Raw genomic sequence first — 20,936 nt, forward strand, 5'->3', positions numbered from 1 at the left:
TTATGAAATACTCTTAAAGGTTATATATTTATTCCTTTTTGTACATATCCCACATATATATTGATGGCGGGTTGTGCTGTGGTCTGAATCACTGAGCCTAGGGCTTGCTAATCAGAAGGTCAGCGGTTCAAATCCCCGTGATGGGGTGAGCTCCCATTGCTCGGTCCCTGCTCCTGCCAACCTAGCAGTTCGAAAGCATGCCAAAAAAGTGCAAGTGGATAAATAGGTACCGCTCCGGCAGGAAGGTAAACGCTGTTTCCATGCGCTGCTTTGGTTTCGGTGTTCCGTTGTGCCAGAAGCGGCTTAGTCATGCTCGCCACATGACCTGGAAAAACTGTCTGCGGACAAACGTTGGCTCCCTTGGCCAGTAAAGCGAGTTGAGCACAGCAATTGCAGAGTCGTTTGCGACTGGACTTAACTGTCAGGGGTCCTTTACCTTTTTTAAGGTGCTTAACTGGTTTGAATGAAAAACACTGATTTATGTTTGAAAAGCAGCATCATAAGGTATGGTGGGGAGCAAGGGAATAGGGATGGTGGATGCTTAACCCACAACTTGTTTCACTGGGGAAGGGGGCATTGGTTGCTCCAGATCAGTTCCTCACTGCTGCTTAAAGAAAGCTCATCTTAAAAGGTAATGAATCTGAGGTTTTACAGTTGTTTCAGAAAAATTAGGAGCTATGAATACCTTAGAAAATCTCTCTTTTAAAATTTTGGTTAGGTGGCTTACAGACAAAAGGAGTGAACCACCACTAGTAGTTGCCTTATGTTTCTGTTTCCAATGCAGGAATCAATTCACTCACATGGGGAAAGCATAGCTTTACTACAGTTCCTGAATAGCAGAGAAGTTCCACCACATGCACTCCCCAAATCCAATTTTCCAGCTGAATGGACAGTGGGTTAAGGCTATCCAGTAATGTGACAAAGGTCAATGCTATTAAGAGATCCTCCCCCACCTAAGTTGCTCATTACTAGTTCATTGCACACTTCATCGAGAGGTTCAATAAAAGCTCAATTGTATATACAACTGAACTTTGTTAAGTTCAATAACCATGATGCAACATTAGCCTTCCCCCAGTTATTCCCAGATGCCAGGAGAGACCCATAATTGGCTTGCCCCACATCATCATACCTTACAGTCCATGTGAGTCTGTCCACCCCCTCTCCTAAAGAGAATCAGTGCCACAGAACATCAGAAAGCCGAGATGGAGAAGAAGTTAAGAAATTTGGTTTGGCATTTCAGAGTGAGTGTGCTTCCAAACTGCCAGTCTGTCTGGGGGCAGCAACAGGGGAAAATCCATTTAAATGCAGAGTGAAATATCATTGTTAACCCAAGAACCAGTAGACTTAACCTTTCTTTCTACCCCCTGTCCTGGTTGCCAGCTCTTCAGTTTTTGAACACCTTTACAATTTAGTAGCCACGTTGTGAGTTTACTATAGGTGTAATCCTTAGTAAAAAATACAATTGGCCAATTTCTTTTTTCTTTTTTAATATTTTTATTGATTTTTACATTAACAAACAAAAGATAAAAACACAACATGTCTTCTCAATTTGTATGCCCATTTGGCTATGTTTTAGCCTACTACTTCCATCAACCACAACCAATGATTTTCAAACTTTACGTCTTAATTCTGCATTTTGTTATTGTCCATATTACTTTAACAGTTCAAATCTTGAATAAAAGCTATTTCCTAAATCCCTTTTTGTAATATTTCATTTTATTCTCCTTACACAACTTCTTGTAGTCCTACAAGTGTAGTCAAATTACTACAATTGTCTTTCAAATATTCCGCATATTTACTCCAGTCTTTCAAGAACTTCTGGTCCCGCTGGTTACGAATCCTTCCTGTCACCTTATCCAATTCTGCATAGTCCATCAGTTTTATCTGCCAGTCCTCCTTTGTCAGCAACTCTTCTTGTTTCCATTTCTGTGCCAACAATATTCTTGCAGCCGTTATAAAAATAACTTGTTATCTTGTCTATTAATGTCCGTACCTACAATACCTAGTAGAAAAGCTTCTGGTTTTTTAACAAATGTATATTTCAATAATTGGCCAATTTCTTCTAGATAGTTGAGCTAGAGGAAATCAGTGCAATGGGACTTCCCCTTTTCACACCTCCTGCCCCTTCTCAAATCTGCTCTGGAGGGATGAGAGAATAGTGATCATTCCACCAGACATGCAGAAATGCTTGTGCTGACAGAACAGTATCCTTAATGCTCAGTTGCACCAACCACATAAAAATGATCAGTGTAAAGCATCTTAAAACAAATGTCAGTGTCTGAATATTGGTGACGCTACTATAAAACACAATGGAAACCATTTTTGGATATATTAGACAACTATCTGGGTGCACCAACCCTATTTTGTTCTCTAGAGCTTTATTCCACTACATTATACACATTTCCATGGGAGTTTGAGTCGTACCCAAGTGGAAAATCAAATTAACTTGTTGAGTAATTTTTATTCCTCTTTAATTTGTATGGGCCCCATTAAGTGGTTTTTTGTGTGTGTTTTGCTTTGGTTACCCACTGCCAACAGCCGTAGGAACAGCAGCAGTGGAAAGTCAAAAGCAGCACTGAGCTCATTCCATGGTACTTGCATTTAGTTGCTATAATGGATCATTTCATGTGCTGCCACTGTTACCAGCACCTATCTGAGATGGTTGGAAGTGTTTAGTAAAAACCTTAACAGCATCTCCTTCACTTTTCCCAGCTGCTTAGGCAAGTTTATCTTAGCATGGCAGAATGCCATTAGGTTTTCCAACCCATGGTGCAGATTATCTTGAATAAAGTCCCCAAATCTGGAACTTAATTTATTGCTATTTTCCCTAGGACCAGCTGAGGACATTTTGGGCTGCATCCAATGTTCTCTGCTAGTGCAAAGGTTCTTTAATGTTGCACAACCAAGGAATCCAACACAACATTTCTGTTAGCAGAAATGAATTGTGTAACAGATTGCACAATCTATTGTGCAACATAGTTAGCAGCTACTTGCCTATGCATTCTTTTGTGCAACAATGTCCTGATGGTGCAAAATGTTTTGGTATCAGAAAGAGTATATTGCTAAGTGATTTCAGCTTAGCACTACATTGGATACAACCCTTTGTTGCCCAAGATGAAGGGCAAGTTGGTTTGTCTTCTATTTCACATACAGAAGCAGACTGGGGTAGAAGTTGCCTCTTGCTTCAAAACTGACAGAAGACAATAGCTCAATTGGTAGCACATGAGACTCTTAATCTCAGGGCTGTTGGTTTGAGCACCAGGTTGGGCAAAAAGATTCCTGCATTGCAAGGGGTTGGGCTAGACCCTTGTGGCCCCTTCCAACTCTACAGTTCTATGATTCTGTGACAGCAGCATTTCAGCTCAAGTGGTGCAATGCAAACTAGGGTGCTCAGGAAGAATGGCAGGAAGCAGCAGCACACACAAAGTAGGGTTTGCTGCCTGAAGCAGCTGATCACTCTGCCTATTTGCAGAGGCAGCCTTGCAGTACTCACATGTGAGCGAAGGACAATGTTTGGTGACTATTGCTTTTGCTGGGATTTGACCTAGTCCAAGACACTGACCGGACCATGGGAGTTTATCAACTTCCTTTTCTGCTTCCCTGTTTTGCTCGATACTTCCTGTAGCAAGGAAAGTAGGCCAAGATGACATGACTTCTCACACTTGATCCCAATTTTCTCATTTGGTAGCATCTGTAGGCTCTATGTATTTCAAGTGTCCCTTGTTTATGAATGATACTAGAGGCTGCACTTCTAAAGCAGGTCAAAGTCTGCCTAAGGAATATGTATTGGGAGATGGTGTAAGTATTACACTGCAGGTGGAGGCAGCACTTGCGCTCTTAAGGAGGCCCCAGAAAGCTCATCAGGTGTAATTGTACCATCATCAGTTTTTCACAGTGTTAAGAAAGGGTGGATGTGGCAAACAACTTCAATCTGCGGGATCCCAAACCCTTCTTCCCATGAAACAATTCTGAATAGGGGGGCAGAATCCTACACCAATCCTGGAAAGAGTGTAGTGATTTTCTATCCATTATGTTAATATCAAAGGGAACATTAGCAACAGAAATAAATAAATCAGGGGTGGTGGACAGAGCAAACAAGAAAATTCCATCACCTTCCATGCTAGCCAGAGTGAGGCAGCAACGATTAGGAAGTTCTTCAGCTGTGAGATTTCCCCTCTCCCCACATTTTAGGATTGCCCAGGTAGCCTTGTGTTCTTCAGTATGCCCCCCACCACCATGCAGTCCAACTTCTCCATCAGTAAGCACTCTTATATAATCATGCCACTTTGACATTGTCTGGGAATAAGGAGAACCCTCTCTTTTTAAAGGACCTGAATCAGGCGGCTGCAGCGATTGTATGAAACGATCTGTCATGCTTCTCTGCATTCCTTTACCCATTAGAACATTGTCGAGTTTAAGATTAAGCACTCTTCCTGCTGGATCACAGGCCCTGCATCTCATTAAAGTAAACACACTATGTCCTAGAGAATTAAAAACAAAGGACAACCAAGAAAGTGTGAGATGGGGGGAAAACCCCAAATCTATTAAAGGCCCCAATAGGTGGCTCATTTCTTAAGAAAAGACCCAGAGCAGCCGCCATATTAATGGCTTTCCCTTGTCCAATGACAAAGCTATGCTCAGTTTTGCAGCTCAGTTGCTGACACACTCCGAAATAATCTAGTGGCGTATTATAAATGGAAAAGTTCCCTTGTGGGGATAATACTGTTTTCCAGTTCCATAGAAGCGTTTTATTTCTTTATATACACTTGACACCCAGAGATAAAACCTATTTTATACTTTAGCAAAAATAACCAGGAAAGGTTGGGTCAAACTGTTCTGGATCATACTTCTGAATTTCTGGAAACTCCACATGTATACAATCAATTCTAATTTATCCAGGAACTAAAAAGGCATCTGATGAGTAATAGCTTACCTCACAGTCCAAGAGTTTTTTCTTGCTTCTTATCTGTGATAGGGCTCCTGTGTTCTCCCCAGTGTAACATAGCTAGCTTTTGGAAAATGTCTCCAAAAGCAGCTTTGAAAATTATTTTGGTATAGCCCATTGCAAAATGGTAGTAGATGCAAATAATAATGGGATTTATGATGATTATACAGGAGCATTTGCCCATTCTGAGTAACTTTTAATTATTAGCTACAGGAGTTTACCCTATAGCACTCTTCATGATTACCAGACCTGGTGCCTATATATAGCAAACGTTCCATCTTAAATGGCTAGTCATATCATTGCCTTAAATAGTTAAAGGAATCATTAAATATAAAAACAGTCTGCACAAACTGTAGTTACATCAGCTAATGACAAACCTCTTAGCTTTAATAGCCCATGTGGCTTTGCATCATTAATAAACTATTTAGTGATGTGATTAATTTGAGATCTTATTTTTAAGTATTAGCACCACTTGTAAGAATTTATTAAAAGAACTATTTTCTTTAGTAATGCACTGATGAAAAAGAGGTTGGTAAATTAAGGGGCAAAGATTTTGGATGCAAAAGCAAGTTCTAAAAATGGGAGAGTTAGTGACAATTTGTTAGCCAAAAATGTATTGGGCCCACACCCTTGACAGAACCATCTTTGAGGGAAATGAAAGGGCAGTTAAGCACTCTTGGTGGAACATCACGAAATTATCCCTGGTGACTGAAACTTAATGCAGAATCAGTTTGCAATGTTAATTCCCAATATGGCCTGGGCCATAGCCTTATGGAGACAGGAGGAAAAGAAGTGTTCTATACAGCTGTTCGTTGAAAGCAGATTTAACCACCTTTCATATTTCCAGCCAATGACTGCAAATGCATAGAGACGATCCGCAAACTGGAATATATTTAGAGGATGACAACACAGATGGTTTGGGGATAGAGAACAAGGATGTGAAGAGCTGGAGCTGTTTAGCCTGGAAAAGAGATTACCATATTTAAAAGGCAACATGACAGTTTTCTTCCAATATTTGAAGGGCTATTACATAAATGGGCAAAACTGGTTTTCTTTTGCTCCAGAGGGTAGGACCTAAACCAACGGATTCACATTAAAACAGAAAATGATTTAGATTAAACATTAGTAAGAATGTTCCCAACTGCATTGGCTGTGTTAACAGTGGAGAAGACTATCTCTGAAGATGGCAGTGGTGGTCTCTCATTTCTAAGTGGGCATGCAGCAGACTCTGTTGGGTGTGCTGCAGCAGTGGATTTTCTCCTGTTGGGTGTGCTGCAGCAGTGGATTTTCTGCTAAATAAGATGACCTTTGCAGTTCCCTCCATCACAGACAAGAACACTTTAAATGAGGGTGTGTACCCCTTTGGCTAGAACAGGGGTGGCGCTGTGGATTTAACCACAGAGCCTAGGGCTTGCCGATCAGAAGGCTGGCAGTTCGAATCCCTGTGGCGGGGTGAGCTCCCGTTGTTCGGTCCCTGCTCCTGCCAACCTAGCAGTTCGAAAGCACATCAAAGTGCAAGTAGATAAACAGGTACCGCTCCGGTGGGAATGTAAACGGCGTTTCCGTGCGCTGCTCTGGTTCGCCAGAAGCGACTTAGTCATGCTGGCCACATGACCCAGAAGCTGTACACCGGCTCCCTCAGCCAATAAAGCGAGATGAGTGCCGCAACCCGAGTCGTCCGTGACTGGACCTAATGGTCAGGGGTACCTTTACCCCTTTGGCTACGACTAGCATTTCCCCGCTCCCCACTTCTGTGTACATGTCAAGGTGGAGGGCAGGTCACATGCAGATCTTTGAAATAGGCAGAACCTCCAGCCTGCTCTAAAGTTCATCTCAAAACACACTCAAGTACCTCACTTGAATTCTCTGCAATACATAGAGAATGAAGGAGAAAGTGACTAAATGGATAGCAGAGTGTCCTTGAGGTGACAAGGATAATTACCAAAAGGCTAGGGGCAGTCACTCCTTCTGACTGCATGCTGGAGGGCAGGAAATGCATTAGATAAATTCACAATAAACCTATTTCGGTGCCTACTGTTTCATGCTGCCATCTTGCCCTCTGCACCATTTGTTGTAAAGACACGCACATAGCCTCAAACATCTAGTAGCGATGGGGAAGAGAGTATTTTTCTAAAGAGTTGCAGAATGCTCATCTATCTTTCATGGTATTGCAGCAGATTGCACATGACTTTTTAAAAAAAACTATGTGCCCATTTTTGCTATTCTTTATTTCAGGTAGCCAAAGAATCCAGGTGCATGTTAAAACCAGATTGGTCTTTAACTCAAATCAATGTACTGTAAGCAGCAGCACTGATTATGAATGACAATTGCCGTATTCTGAATCAGTTGGAGTGTCAGCAGATAGGCAATAGTATGTCATGATGTATTGTGCATGTCTTGTTATAGTTTCCAGGTTTAAAGTATGACAATCTTAATGGGTGATGGGATATTATTCTGTATGTAGAAGGGCATATAATATCAAGTGTGACAAGTTAGCAAAACAAAGAATTGACAAGACTGATACCTCAAAGTCTCAACAGGTGGCTCAATACAAAAATCTCATAGTCAAGACACATAATAAATTTACAGTGTCAATACAAAAAACTTTATTTTTTGAGTTGTAATATAAAAATACTTGAGGAAAAATAATGTTTTGCCCATCTAAAGGAGGCCAAAACTGGGGGGGGGGGGAATTGCAATAAGTAAATCCCATAAGATTCCTTGTCAAGAACCTTGGGTATGTTTCTAAATACTTAACTATCCAAGAACGGTATCCAAGAATGCCATGTTCAGAGTAGACCCATTGAAATCAACTGACTTAGTCATGCATATCTTCAATTCACTTATTTCATTGAATCTACTCTGAGTACAACTTAGTATGATTTCATTAACAGGTCAAAAGTATTTTTTAAAAATTGCGCTGCTCATGTCCACGATAGCAGACTTGCAATAAACTTAATTCCCTCGTGGTTTCTTCTACTAACTGCTTTGGATTGTATGAAATGGCCTGCAGAGAAGAACCAACAGTCTATGGGAACACACTTTCTAGCACTATCATTTCCAGAAAAACGTATTTCGAAGTTGTTGATCCAAACAACCATTGTTTTTATTCATTTTATACATTTCAAAGCCAGCTGTGGAGTAGTCCTCACTGAAGACTGTATGTCTGCTTCACATTTTTCAGTGAAAGTGTTATGATGAGGGAACGTGGATCTTTTCTGTTTTTGTGGACTGTTATCTTTCCTTTCAGTTCTTCACCTACAAAACAATGCACAAATGAAGCAACTTTATTAGTTTACCAAGGAAATGGTTACACACAGTGTTACTAAATTTGCACGCACAGTGGCACCTGCTTCATTGAAGGCACTTGTTGTAATATGGTAAAAAGTCATGACAATTGAGATCACATTTGGGTGGCATGTTTTTGAATATATGGGTGGCATATTTTTGAAAACTTCACCATCCTATTAATGCAACAGTAGGAAGAAAAGAGTCACCCTTAAAACACTAGAGCACTGAATTCTGCCCCCAGTGACTCTGGAAAAGTCCTTCTGCCTTTTGTTTACCAGACTGAAACCCACCACTTCCAAAAGATTTCCCTAATGAGAATTCTGCACACACTCACATAAAACCATAAAGTTGGTTCTCTCCTGCTCAGAGATAGGTTTAGGGAATCTACTTAATGCAACACCATTGCTTTGATATCCCTTCAGTTGTTGGAAACAATGACATATGTTGTTTGACAGCTTTCTAATGATTTTAAAACAGAGACAGGGCTAAGGGATGGGCAGAGACAGCAGGTAGGAAGGCAGCTAAGTGGCTACATACTTTTGTGCTGCCTTTGACCTTTAAAACATAAACGCATGATATCCAAATTGGCACCTAGCAACCATCCTAAAACCTTTGTCAAGGAGATAAAAAGCAATCACACTTGATAACCTTCTGTGAAGTCTCTGTCAGGTTATCTAATGGGAGATGGAGGCACAGGTACTTTAATAAACTGAAGATTTTAACAACCATGCTTTAAAAAACAAAACAAAACAAAAAAACCACAGCCAAAACATCACAGCATTAGATATGTAATCCATCTGTTTGCAGTAGTCTGTCCTATGCTTTGTAATTGCATGAGTACGTGGAAATGAACTTTAAAGGATTTGGCTAAAGGGTATTTTGAAGAACTGCCTGTATTTAAGAAAGAACCCAATGTATTTATTTTATATTACAAAGTAAATTGTTGACTGTTTTTGTTTAAGATTTGCCAGCTCTTTCGGTAGGTGTTTAGTGCAGATATTTTGGCAATGTACCAAAAAGATCCTGCTTATTTAAATATTATCCCTGGATGTTTCAGCCGAATTTGTTTGTCCCAATCCTTCGAAGTGTGTTTAATTTGCTATTAAGCAGTTGCTTATATTCCACCCCAGAGACAAATGTGCTTCAGCAGCGAGCAAAATCATCATTACCACCTTTTATGTATCTTTAGAGGTTTTCAATTGTTTTATTAATTTAGGGGATGAACATAAAGCTGCTAGTATAAAAAAGAAAGAGAAGAAGTTTGGTATAAATTTTGAAGACAGCACCAGCACATTTTATGTAAGAGCAAGTGTTTACTTGGCGTTAGAAGAACTATAGCAGACTGTACAAAATGGAGAGCCACTGTACCTTCAAGGGATGAGGGAAACTTGTTTTTATAACCAAACACATTAATTCTCCAACATGTATGACAGAAGTCTAGATGAGCAAGGAAATGAAAGGTTTTATCTGATGAACACGATAGCATTAAGAGAATTTTGAAGCCTTGGGCTGTAACTTAACTGGGAGTAAGTTCCATTCAACTCAGTAGAAATTAATTCTGAAATGACATATGTATGGGATTGTATAGATATATTCTATGGAATGGTGGCACTAAGCTTAAAGCAGCCTGAATTAAGGCACATATTGGCTTTCCCCCAAAGTGGTTTTCCTATTCACTCTTCAAACCAGGAAGTGCAACTTCCTGCATATTTTATGCCTCTCCTTGTATAGAAAAATTAGGAAAGTCTTATCTGTGCTCAGGCACTGAAGACTGTTAGCAATGACTAATTTATTTGTCCTATTTATTTTTCTTCTAACAGTGTAGCAGTTCGATCTGTTCCCTTTATATAAAGCAACACCCCTCCTTGTATCTTTTTTTAAAATTTGAAATATAAATGCAATAAAAGAACGTATTCTAGAACTTTTACTCCAAAACATTTGGTCCACAGGAAATCCTGTCTTTTCCTTCTGCAGCCAATCCAACCCTTTCTCATAACTCTTTCCATCTTCTGAGAGAGCAGGTAGAGAAATGAATCTTTGTGTCTCCTTATGTCACAAAACATAATTTTGCAAATTGAGCCTGGAGATTTTGGGAATACATTCATACATACTCTGTTACCTTTATAACATTGCTATTTGTATGTAGTTCAAAACTTCATGAATGCATGAATCCTTAGGAAAGGTGAAGCTTTACTAAAATCACTGCAGGGGGAATGATTACTGATGGCTATTTTAAATAAACAGACCTTAAAATATCCCATCCAGATGCCTCATGCGTCTTCATAAGGGACAGATGCATGAAAAAAATCAGCATGTTGGCAAAGTATAATCAATAGTTTCATAATTTATGCCAGATTAACTAACGCAGCAGACATGGTTTGATTTTTTAATTCTGTTCACAAATAGTCCAGTAATTTGTTATGAAAACAGGTAATGTACATTTGGCATAAAAACATACGGTATGTGTTCTACATTTTTGAGTGGCTGGAGAAAGCCTACGTAAATCATGATTTGATCTCAATTGTTAGTGTAAAACAAAAATATGCATACATGTAATGGGTGGGAGTATCTCCTTAGAAGAGCTATCCCTGTTCTGGAACCGGGTGACTCTTTCATGTATTAAAATATCAGCTCCTAAGTAAGAATCTTCTATTAATGTCATGTGAACAGGACTAGAGATTGGTTTGATGAGAAAAAGTAAGAAGAAGGGGAAAAGCCTATTTGGTACCACATGTGATGTTTTCCAGCCCCCCTCCCCCGCCTTTTAAAATAATTGCCTTTAAAGTTGCAGGATTGCTTTATTATAGTATTATCTTGAGTAGCAGACACTCTTTGTACTTGGAGTCTTCATAAATTCAAGAATATAACTAATCTGACCTTTTTAGCTCTATGGAGCACCATTGTTTCCTTTGTCAGAAGCTCTGAGAAGCACATTCAATAACTGCATAAATACAGAATTAAATCTCTGTGCTAGTTAATATTGCTGACAGGGGCCTTTTGTGAAGTCATCATAAGCATTCAAGAACAGCAAGACCATACATGCGTCGGAATGCAAGGCACATCTGAACCCATTGAGCTGATGGGATTAATCTTATTCATTGTTGTGTATGACCAGTTATGCAACAGTGAAGAACTGAGGCCTTTTAAAAAAACAATTCCAAAAGAAAAGAGCAGCAGAAGAATTGAGGCCCTAAAAAAACCAACCCTTTCTATCCCCCACACCCCAAGGCAGCAGAAAACTAATGGTAGCTGAGAACTGAAGGTGTACTAGTTCATAAAAAATTAATTTGAATGATGCAAAATCTAACTCAAAATAATTTTGACAGTATAGACAAGATTTCACAATCATTTGGCGTATACATAAAAGAGGCTGGTCTAAAACACACACACACATGTATAGAATTGATTAATATGCCCAATATGCGCCAATCTGCTCACAAAAATATCCTATGTCTGACAGCAGCAGACAAAAGCCAGCCAAAATGTCCCTAAAAAGGTGGACAACCAGATCCTACTGTAGAGTTATAATTCTACCCCCTGGGGGGTTTTATCAGAACACACAGTCTAAGTTTAATTGCATAAAAATGAATTAAATTTGCTATTTAAGCAGCTCTAGTGATGCATACCTTGAGGCAAGCTGTAAGAGGCAACATTTCTATAACAACCTACCACAGCTTTCATTAAAGGCAGCCCCCAGTTATTTATAACCATGTTAATTGCATTAAGCAACCCAGACAATCAGTTTAATTCATTGTCATGAGGAAGATCTTCTCCTTTTCCTCGCCCCAACAGGCCACGTTAAATCTTTTGTGCCCAGCCATTTCCGTTGCTAAACTAAAGCAATGGCTGTGTAATCATAACAGAGAGGAAGATCAGACCAATTAATCAATGCCATATAGATATAAAATGACTGATGTGCTTTCAACAGCTCTACTGCTCTATGCCCTGCAGAAAACGCTTCCAGAGACTGAGCTGCATCACCTATGCTCAATAAGATGCAAGGAAGGCACAAGTCATGTCATGGTTTGATCAAGACTGAATGCATTATCTTTCTACTGCAGTACTGTCATTCTTCCCTTGGAGAACACTTAAGTTGGCTTTGCATAGTAAAAAGTACAGCAAACAGGAACGGAACAAGAAGTGTGCTGTTTCTGCAGCATACAAAATTAGTAGGTTTTTTTCCCTCTTAAAAAGGCACTGCTCTATGGCTGAGTATGTTTTAGCATTTCTGCTCATGTATCATTGAGCCTCTTGCTTAAACCGAAGGGCTACTCAGTGACACTACAACATACTTATGGGACAAACTATTCATATGATGTGATATTATTTGTTTATAATATTTATTAGACACCTAATTAACAGACTCTCTGGGGATGCACAAGATGATTCAACCATTCCCAGTGCAAACAAAGGGGGAAAAGAGAAGACCAGCTCCAATTACAACAATTAGGACTCAATTATAGCTCTCAGACAAGACAGAAAGTTTGTGGGATTATCTTTTTTTATGAAATATTTATTAAGATTTTTCAAATTCAATACAAAAAAAATCAAAAAGAACAAAAAAAATGCAAGAAAGAAAAAAGATTTAAAAACACATGAAATTTACAATTCCATATTTTCATTACCATATTTCCCAGACTTCCCCACACCTCCCCTTCTTGTATTCCTATTCAAATTGTTTGTTCAACAAGTTCCTATCCCCAATTTTTAACCTTTTAATATTTAATTCATTTTTTTTAAAAAAAGAAAAACCAATTTTAACTTATAGACATCAATATTTGTACCTCAATACACAAACCTTTTTCTAAAGTCGACCCAAATTCCATTCCACGAATTTCCCAATTTTCATATTAATAACCAAACAAAGAAAAGTAAAACAGATCATAATTATACACCCTTTGAATTCTCAAACCCCACCACCCCCTTTCCCGGTTTCGATCCCCAACAAATATCCAACAGTCTTAATCTTCTATCAGCCTGGAGATCTCACGTCCGAGGCTCTTAATTCTCTCTCAGTTCCTCTCTGCCGGTTTTTTTGATAGTCCTTAATATTAGACTCCAAATCTCGGAGGAGCTCTGTCCCAATAAAGTCCATATTTCTTCCAGCCAGACCTCCATACTTAAAAGCAAGGTCCAAAAGTCCAATTGTCCCAAAAACTCCAGCTTCCACTTTAATCAGATTTGTAATCCATAGGTCTTCAGGTCTCCACACAAGATCTCTCCATTCTTCAGTCGCCAATTTAAACCAGAATTTCATCATCCAATACTTATTCTCCTTTGTAGTCATCCTGTCAGGCCTTTGGTTTGATTTCTTGTTTCCCTTTGTGAGCATGGTATCAGGCCTCTGGCTCTCCTTTGTCGTTTGCAAAATTACAGCTCCTCCTTCCTTCTCCTCAGAAGCAACATATATCTCTTTCTCCACACTTTCAAGATTCTCAAAGTTCTCTTTTTGTCCAGCTGCATGGGCTTCCTGAGTCAAGTCCTTATCAAATTCCGTAATGTTATTTACTGTTAAGCTCAAGGTTTTTACATTTGTAGCCAAAACATCAATTTGGCCTTGTAACTTTCCCAGAAGAACAAATACTCTGTCCAGCCCAGCCCGAATTTTCCCTCTTCCAGCCATTCTTGTAATGTCCCAAATCCCCTCTAGAGGGATTTTGGTAACTTAGTATTCTTTCCAGTTAAAATCCAAAAGTCAGGTTAAATTGTATCAGTTCTTACTTATTTTCAACAAAATATAACCAGGTTGCAGCAACTGTATCCAGCAGAGACAGCAGAAACAAAGTTCTCTTTTTCCTGTTTGACAGCTAATTTTGACAGCTGTCAAACTCCTCTATATCTCCTCAGCAGGCTCTCTCGCGAATCACTCCCGGGTCCAGGGGGGTGGCACTTCAACTCTCAAAATTAACTCTTATCCTCCAGCACAATTACTTATACTTATATCGCCAAATCGTGAAGTTAATATCTTTTATCGAAGAAACAATTCTCTCAACCTTAGTTAACTAGTCCTTGCTTTAGATTTTTTACAAGGTGGGGAGGCGGACTTCCTGTTTGCGCCTTCCCCGATCGTGCCAAATTCCAAAGAAAATTTCCTTAAAAAGTCCAATTTCCGTACTACTCACGGGTTGTTACTTTTAGGGTCCGATTGTTCACAGGAAAAAGTCAGCGCCCTCCGACCATGGCTCGCGGCTTCACTCCCCAGGAGAAGCAGTCGACTCTCAGCACCGCGCCACTCACCCCGTCCCCCGTTCCGCAGCCTTTAAAAAGGCTTCTTCACAGGTCGGGGGGGCGCAAATGGTGCCCGCCGAGTCACCAAGTTCACAGGCTTCCGCGCCTGTGATTTCTAAGGGTCCCCGCGTCACCGCAGCGGCAAGACCCAACTCCTGAGGAGCCGATTCCCTCCGGAGCTCGGAGGGAATCCGCCATTAGCCGTTTGCGCTAACCCGGAAGTCCAGAAAGTTTGTGGGATTATCATGCAAGTACAGAAACAGTGCTCAAATGGAGAAAATAGATTGGAATGACTACATTTCACTGTACCCAACAATAAAAGGCTAGAAAATGCCATTGGGGATCCAGAGGAGCTCCTCTGCCTTGAGCAGAAAAGATTGGTTATAGTCGCCTTTTCAAATGTTATGGCCTGTGAAATCCAAGGGATCATGGAAACGGCCCCAACGTGAAGCACGCAGTAGCAAAAAACCAATGGGACAACAGTAAGGTAAAGGTAAAGGGACCCCTGACCATTAGGTCCAGTCGTGGCCAACTCTGGGGTGGCGGCGCTCATCTCGCTTTAGTGGCCGAGGGAGCCGACATACAGCTTCCGGGTCATGGCTAAGCCACTTCTGCGAACCAGAGCAGCGCACGGAAACGCCGTTTACCTTCCCGCTGGAGCGGTACTTATTTAACTACTTGCACTTTGACGTGCTTTCGAACTGCTAGGTTGGCAGGTGCAGGGACCGAGCAACAGGAGCTCACCCAGTCGCGGGGATTCGCACTGCCGACCTTCTGATCAGCAAGCCCTAGGCTCTGTGGTTTAACCCACAGTGCCACCCGTGTCCCTTCTAAGTACAGCTGCTATAGAAATCTTCAAAGGAGCTTATCAGTGAAGCAGAATCAAATGAAAAAAGGCACATCCAAATACTGCAAAAAACAAACTATAACCAATTTGAACTTCAAAATGTATGAGGACCAGAAAAATAAACAAAATGGTTGTCTCACCCCAAAATAGGAGGTGAAAAGTATGCTTACTAGGTGCAATGTGCAGGAGGAGAAGGAAGAGGATACAGGAGGTTACTAGGGGGTGGTTAGTAAGTAAGGTGGGGTGGGGTGGCACAAATGGTGGGGGAGGCAGTGGCAAGGACATGAGGATGAAGGTGAAAATGGGTGCAAAGGGGGGCTGCAGAACAGAAGACAGAAGTGGCTCCAGAAATGGGTTTGGGAAAGCTGGTGGCATGGGGTGGGAAGGGGGTTAATGGAGGAATGGTAGGGGAGCTGACAAGCAAAGGAGAAGCTTCTAGTATTGTATATTGCGTATTATCTTTGCTGGGGTGTGTGTGTTAAATTAAAAAGGCATCTCTTGCACATTACGGAGGCCATGACCATAAAGGGGGGAGGAGTTTTGTCCAGAAAGGATGCATGTCCCACTGAACTTCATTAAAGCAGCCACGATTTGGTCTGCATAGTGCAAAGTAAGATTTGCAAAGGAAGATTTTTCTAACTAGAGTGATAGGAACTGATATGAATGAGTGATGTTCCAGAATATGATGGCAATTCACAGTGAGGTACAACAGAATGCTGTCACCATGCTCCATTTGTTCGTAATACCTTGCTGCATAGCTAAATGACAGAAGAAAGGGCAGCCTTAATATGTTATAGACAAGGGGAGCTATCTACTTTGAAGGGCATTTTTTGAAGTACATTCTTGACTGACATAGATATGCCCCATAGATTTCACAAGGCTACCTCATGAATGCTCAATGGTGTTTTTATGCAAGAACTGTCTTTAGCTTTGAAGCCTACCACAAATTAGAAGTCTTCCAGCTCTTAAAAGTTTTTTATTTCTCGCCAAAATAGAAAGGATATGCTTGAGAGCATCTCTGACTTACCAGGCTGCGATCTCAACCTAATGTTTAATATAACTTTTCTTGAAATCTTAAAAAAAAAGATTTTGTACTGACTTACTCTGAACGGGAGAAAAACCATTAACTTGAACCAAAAAAAGAGGGGGGAAAACCACCCAAAACCCATTAGCAATAAAACAGCACATGGTTGCATTTTATGTTCTTGATAATGCCTTGCAGTGAAAATAAAATGTTTGTTGTTTTCCACAGCAATTTAAAAGGTTGTACACAGCAGAGCAGTGCAGCCAAAACTCGTCAGAGGAAAACACTTTTCTGAAGACCAGTTCAGCCTTGGTAGTTTAATATTCTAGGTAGGAGAAAATATGTACACACCGATGGACATTTTTAATGTATATGTCACGTGATTTATTCTGTCAAATGGGCAACTACTGCAAAAGTCATATGTGAATTAGCCTTGACACTCTTCTTCCCTATGGGTTGTGTTCAACTCAGTCCTACTCTGAGTAGACCCACTGAAATTAATGAATGCCATCCACGGTTTTTAAATTTTAAAGACATATACACTTTACTGATGAATGGGCTGGTAATGAAGTGTGCTGCTTACATGCAAGCCTGCAATATGAGGGAGCTTTTGACATTGAGATTTGGACATATCCCCATGTTTGGCACCCCAAGAGGGACCAGAGAGATAAATCAGAGAGATAAATCAGAATTAATTTTTTATAATATTTGAAACTAGCTTACTGTCTCAAAAGGAAATTAGCACGTTTACTGAAAATCTATAAACAGCACACTAATACCAGTTTGAGCTTAGGAACACTAAAACCAGTACACCAGTTCTTAGAAGCATTCCTAGGAACCAACAGGAAAACTAGGACGTTGGTCAGTGAAAAAGAGAGGCTTTGGGTTAATTGGGTAAGGACATTGGGTTGAAGAGTGAAAGTGGTATCACAGTGCAAAAGTGAATGAAGTTGCTTGTTTGCAGAAGGAAAAGGGGAGGTTATCAGGGAAGTTTGGCTAGTGAGTTTTTGGGAATGTTTTTATGTGAAAATCAGAAGAATCAGAAGAAATTAGACTTTGAGGAAATGGCTGCTTTCATCTTCAATCCCTTTCTCCTACACCCACTTTTTTTGCAACCCTCTTTGTGCCCCCATTTTCCCCTTCACTCCCTTTTCAACTCCACCCTGAAGGGTTAAACAAAAGCAGAAGTTCTGGTGGAGAGTAAATTATGTATGGATTCTGGAACACGTGACAAGGAAATACTGATAACCAGATTTACTGTGATCACTGGTATAGAAAGATCATGCACTTATTAGGTCCATATGCTCAGGGTCTAAGATTGTTCTTAAAGTCACTGGACCTTAGTTAACAGAGTTCTTATAGTAGATTAGACAGACACCTATTTTTTAATGTTAAGTGTGTTCTGACAAATGCCACTGCACATTTATTAATGTAGAACAAGCAAGAAACGTCAGCTAAAATGACCTGTGGAAAAAGGTTGATTAGAAGCCTAAGACCGTCAAATCCAACTCAAGCACACACATTTGGAGTTGAGACACTGGGCAAAGAAAGTTTCATGTATGCCTGCCTCAATACATGAAAGTGCATCTTCCTGGACTGTTTACTCCATTTCAGCAGCCCAAGAGACTACATTCAAAGGGAGTCTTGTATTCTTCAGGTTAGATCAGGTACCCTCCAGGTGTCATTGGATTCCAATTCCCATTTGCCCCAACCAGCATGGTGAATGGTCAGGCATCATGGGAACTGTGGTCCAGGAGTATCTGGAGGGTACCATGTTGTCTACCCCTGGACTACACATAGATCAAAAGCAACTAAGGCCTGCTTCACTAAGAGGGTACAGTGGCCTTATTAATTCTTTCTTCATGCACGGCTTCTACATGTGGACAAGTCGGCAGTGGATGTCTACCGCTGGCCCTGCTCCTGACCCTGAATACTGCACTGGTCATGCCACATTTGGTTGCAGTGCTCTCTGCAGGAAGGGAGGGGAAATTTAATAAAATCAGACAGTCTACATATGAACAGCTGCTCCTACGCTGCTTTCCCAGCCACGCAACCAGTACCATCAGGAGCGTGGCCAGAAGCACAGTTCCACTGCAGAAGCTACACATGGAGAACAACTGTGTGTGCATATTGTGTATTTCACCACCCCTGAAGCCACTGCGTATGAATGCATTTTCCTTCTCTCCCTTGGGAAGTTATGGCCCAACATACTCTTCCCTGCATATGAATGCGGGTAGATTCTGTAAATATACACTACTTGTACATGAAGTGTATGCTCAACCTAAAACACGTTAAGTAATATGCTGGTAAAATTTGATTTAAGCAAACAGTGACTTGCTCTGCACATGTAGTGCGAACAAGTCATTATGACATGGTATGTAAACATCACTACTCACTGGGGAAATAAGGTACCAAAGTCTTTCTTGGACTCTTACAACTCCTGGCTAGATGACAGGGGTTGCAGTTTTGATTGCTGTCATGTAAAAAGTCCCTGCATGTAGAAAGCTAGTATATGGGGGAGAAATATTTTTACCTAGTCCTCTTTCTTTTGTTCTACTTGCCTATGTGCAGAGTATGTGTATTCATCTATCTAGTGAAAGAGCATTCATAATGCAATACTGCATGAGGCAAAGTCCTTGTAAGCCTCTAGTCACATTATTTTGGTGACCTAAAAGCAAGAACTTTCACATATAGAATAAGGCAGGAGGGAAATTATTATTGGATGTTGTGCAGGAAATTCCCAAGTGTTTACTTTCAGCTTTTGAAACAAATCTGAAAGCGTGTCAAGAAGAATCTAGTATTATAGAAATTATATTTAGCTAAGAAAAAAATACTGTACCTTCTACCACAGAAATTGGGTTCTCCAAAAAAAATGCTGTTTGCTTCCAGTGTGTTTTGGTACAGCAGGGACTAGTTGAGAACAATACCTGCAGTGACAGAGTTCAAAAATCTGTGATGACATACAAGACTTAATATCATGCTACATTAATCTAGCACACATACATTAAATGGTTGAAACAGCAAAACAGACTTATTCCAAAACACCTTAAGGCAAAAAGCTGACAAAATATATATCTTTAAATTAATTTTGAACATGTACTCACTGTTTTACTGCAATTCTTCTCAAAATATATATCAAAATATCCAGCAACTGCCTGCAATTTAGAAATAAACAAACATCAGCAATCTTCACATTCATTATCCTTGAAGTGTTTATTGATATCATCAATATAATTGCTGGAAATAATATATTGAGTAATACCAAGTTCTTGCTTGGGCACGGGCATTCAAAAGAAACTGAAAACTCAACCACCTTGATGTCATTCAGCAAATACAATGGCTCCTTAACATGTTGTTTAAGGCCAGCAAGTATGAAGGGTTAAAGCTGTGGCCTTTATTCAGTTAAGGTTTGTCCTTCCATTTTCATTACTGTAATAGAAGCAATATTGTTGTGTTTCCAGGGTATGGAGAATGGGGAGCTACTGCAAATACACTGCTCAGAATCAAAGTACAAATGAAAAGACTACCAAAGCCAACCAAAACTGTCCAAAGCATGCATTCATTTGTCTGGTTACTTTAAGAGGGCTCTTGCCTCTGGTGCATCAAACTGTGTTGCAGAAAATGCATCAGATCAGAAGGAAGTAAGAAGAGCTTCTGGATAAGATCAGGCCAAAGGCCCTTCTAGTCCAACAACCAGATGCCCATGGCAGAACCTGAGTGCAACAGAGATCTCCTCACTTGTGATCCCAGCAACTGGCTTTGAGAGGCATACTGCCTTCAACAGTGGAAGTGGAACACAGCCATCAGGGTTAGTAGTCACTGATGGCCTTATCTTCCATGAATTGGTCTAATCCTCTTCTAAAAGCCTCACTACCTCTTGTGACAGCACACTCCCTAGTTTTTGCTACATGCCTAAACCACAAGAAGCTAAATGCTACATACAAGTCCAGTTAAGACCATCTTCCAGTTGCAAGAACAATGGAAAGTGGCCTACATATTGCTAAACACCCACAAAGCCTAATTATGCTCTCAATCCCACCCCAGCCAATAAGCATGGATTCAATAGATACAAACTCTAAAATGTTCCCTCAAGTAACCATGGCTAGTGAGCACCACATGGTTCCTTTCCCCACTGTCTGCTGCTGACTGATGCAACTTTCAAACAGAAATCTGCATCTGCATGTGGGCAGCATTCTCTGTACAAGAACATGGATGAAAGGCCGCTCATGAAGGACATCTGTCAAACACCCCACCGCCACCAAGAATGAAGCATCGTTCACGAGTTTTCCTCAATAACTGGGAAGTTTTAAATTGCAATTGGTATTGATAAGCACCAAACGGTGACAAGGTCCTTCAAGAATACATCAATAAGTGAATACAACCATCTGGAATGGTTCTAGTGTGTCAGTCATGTTCTAGCACTACCCAATCCAAATGGATGATGCATCCATTTCAGAGCACAAGGGGACGAAAACCTGCCCTTTAGACTCTATTCGACTTTAGCCAGTACCTTACCTAACAGAATGCTAAACCCTAACGAAGCAACTGCAGTGCTTCTATATTCCACAGGCCGGATTCCCATGAAGTGAAAGAGGCCCAGA

At 40.4% G+C, this 20,936-nt stretch overlaps 1 protein-coding gene across 2 annotated transcripts in view; it reads right to left on the reverse strand.

The window, feature by feature from the left end:
* Window positions 1–7,376: 7,376 nt before the first annotated feature.
* Window positions 7,377–20,936, reverse strand: part of PRMT3 (protein arginine methyltransferase 3) — a 60,652-nt gene continuing 47,092 nt past the window's right edge. The window contains exons 14-17 of one of the 2 annotated variants that reach the window (XR_014544456.1): window positions 19,440–19,490; window positions 19,175–19,262; window positions 7,789–8,203; window positions 7,377–7,758 (exon numbers count right to left, since the gene is read on the reverse strand). Coding sequence is in view for 1 of the 2 variants with exons in the window: in XM_083598904.1 (XP_083455030.1) it covers window positions 8,094–8,203; window positions 19,175–19,262; window positions 19,440–19,490 (249 nt within the window). In the remaining variant the exon portion in view is untranslated. Of the gene's footprint in view, window positions 8,204–19,174; window positions 19,263–19,439; window positions 19,491–20,936 lie in introns of both variants that reach the window. The other variant, XM_083598904.1, reaches the window with a different exon arrangement.

Source organism: Podarcis filfolensis, assembly GCF_964270895.1.
Source record: "Podarcis filfolensis genome assembly, chromosome: 1".
NCBI classification, from domain to species: Eukaryota; Metazoa; Chordata; class Lepidosauria; order Squamata; family Lacertidae; genus Podarcis; species Podarcis filfolensis.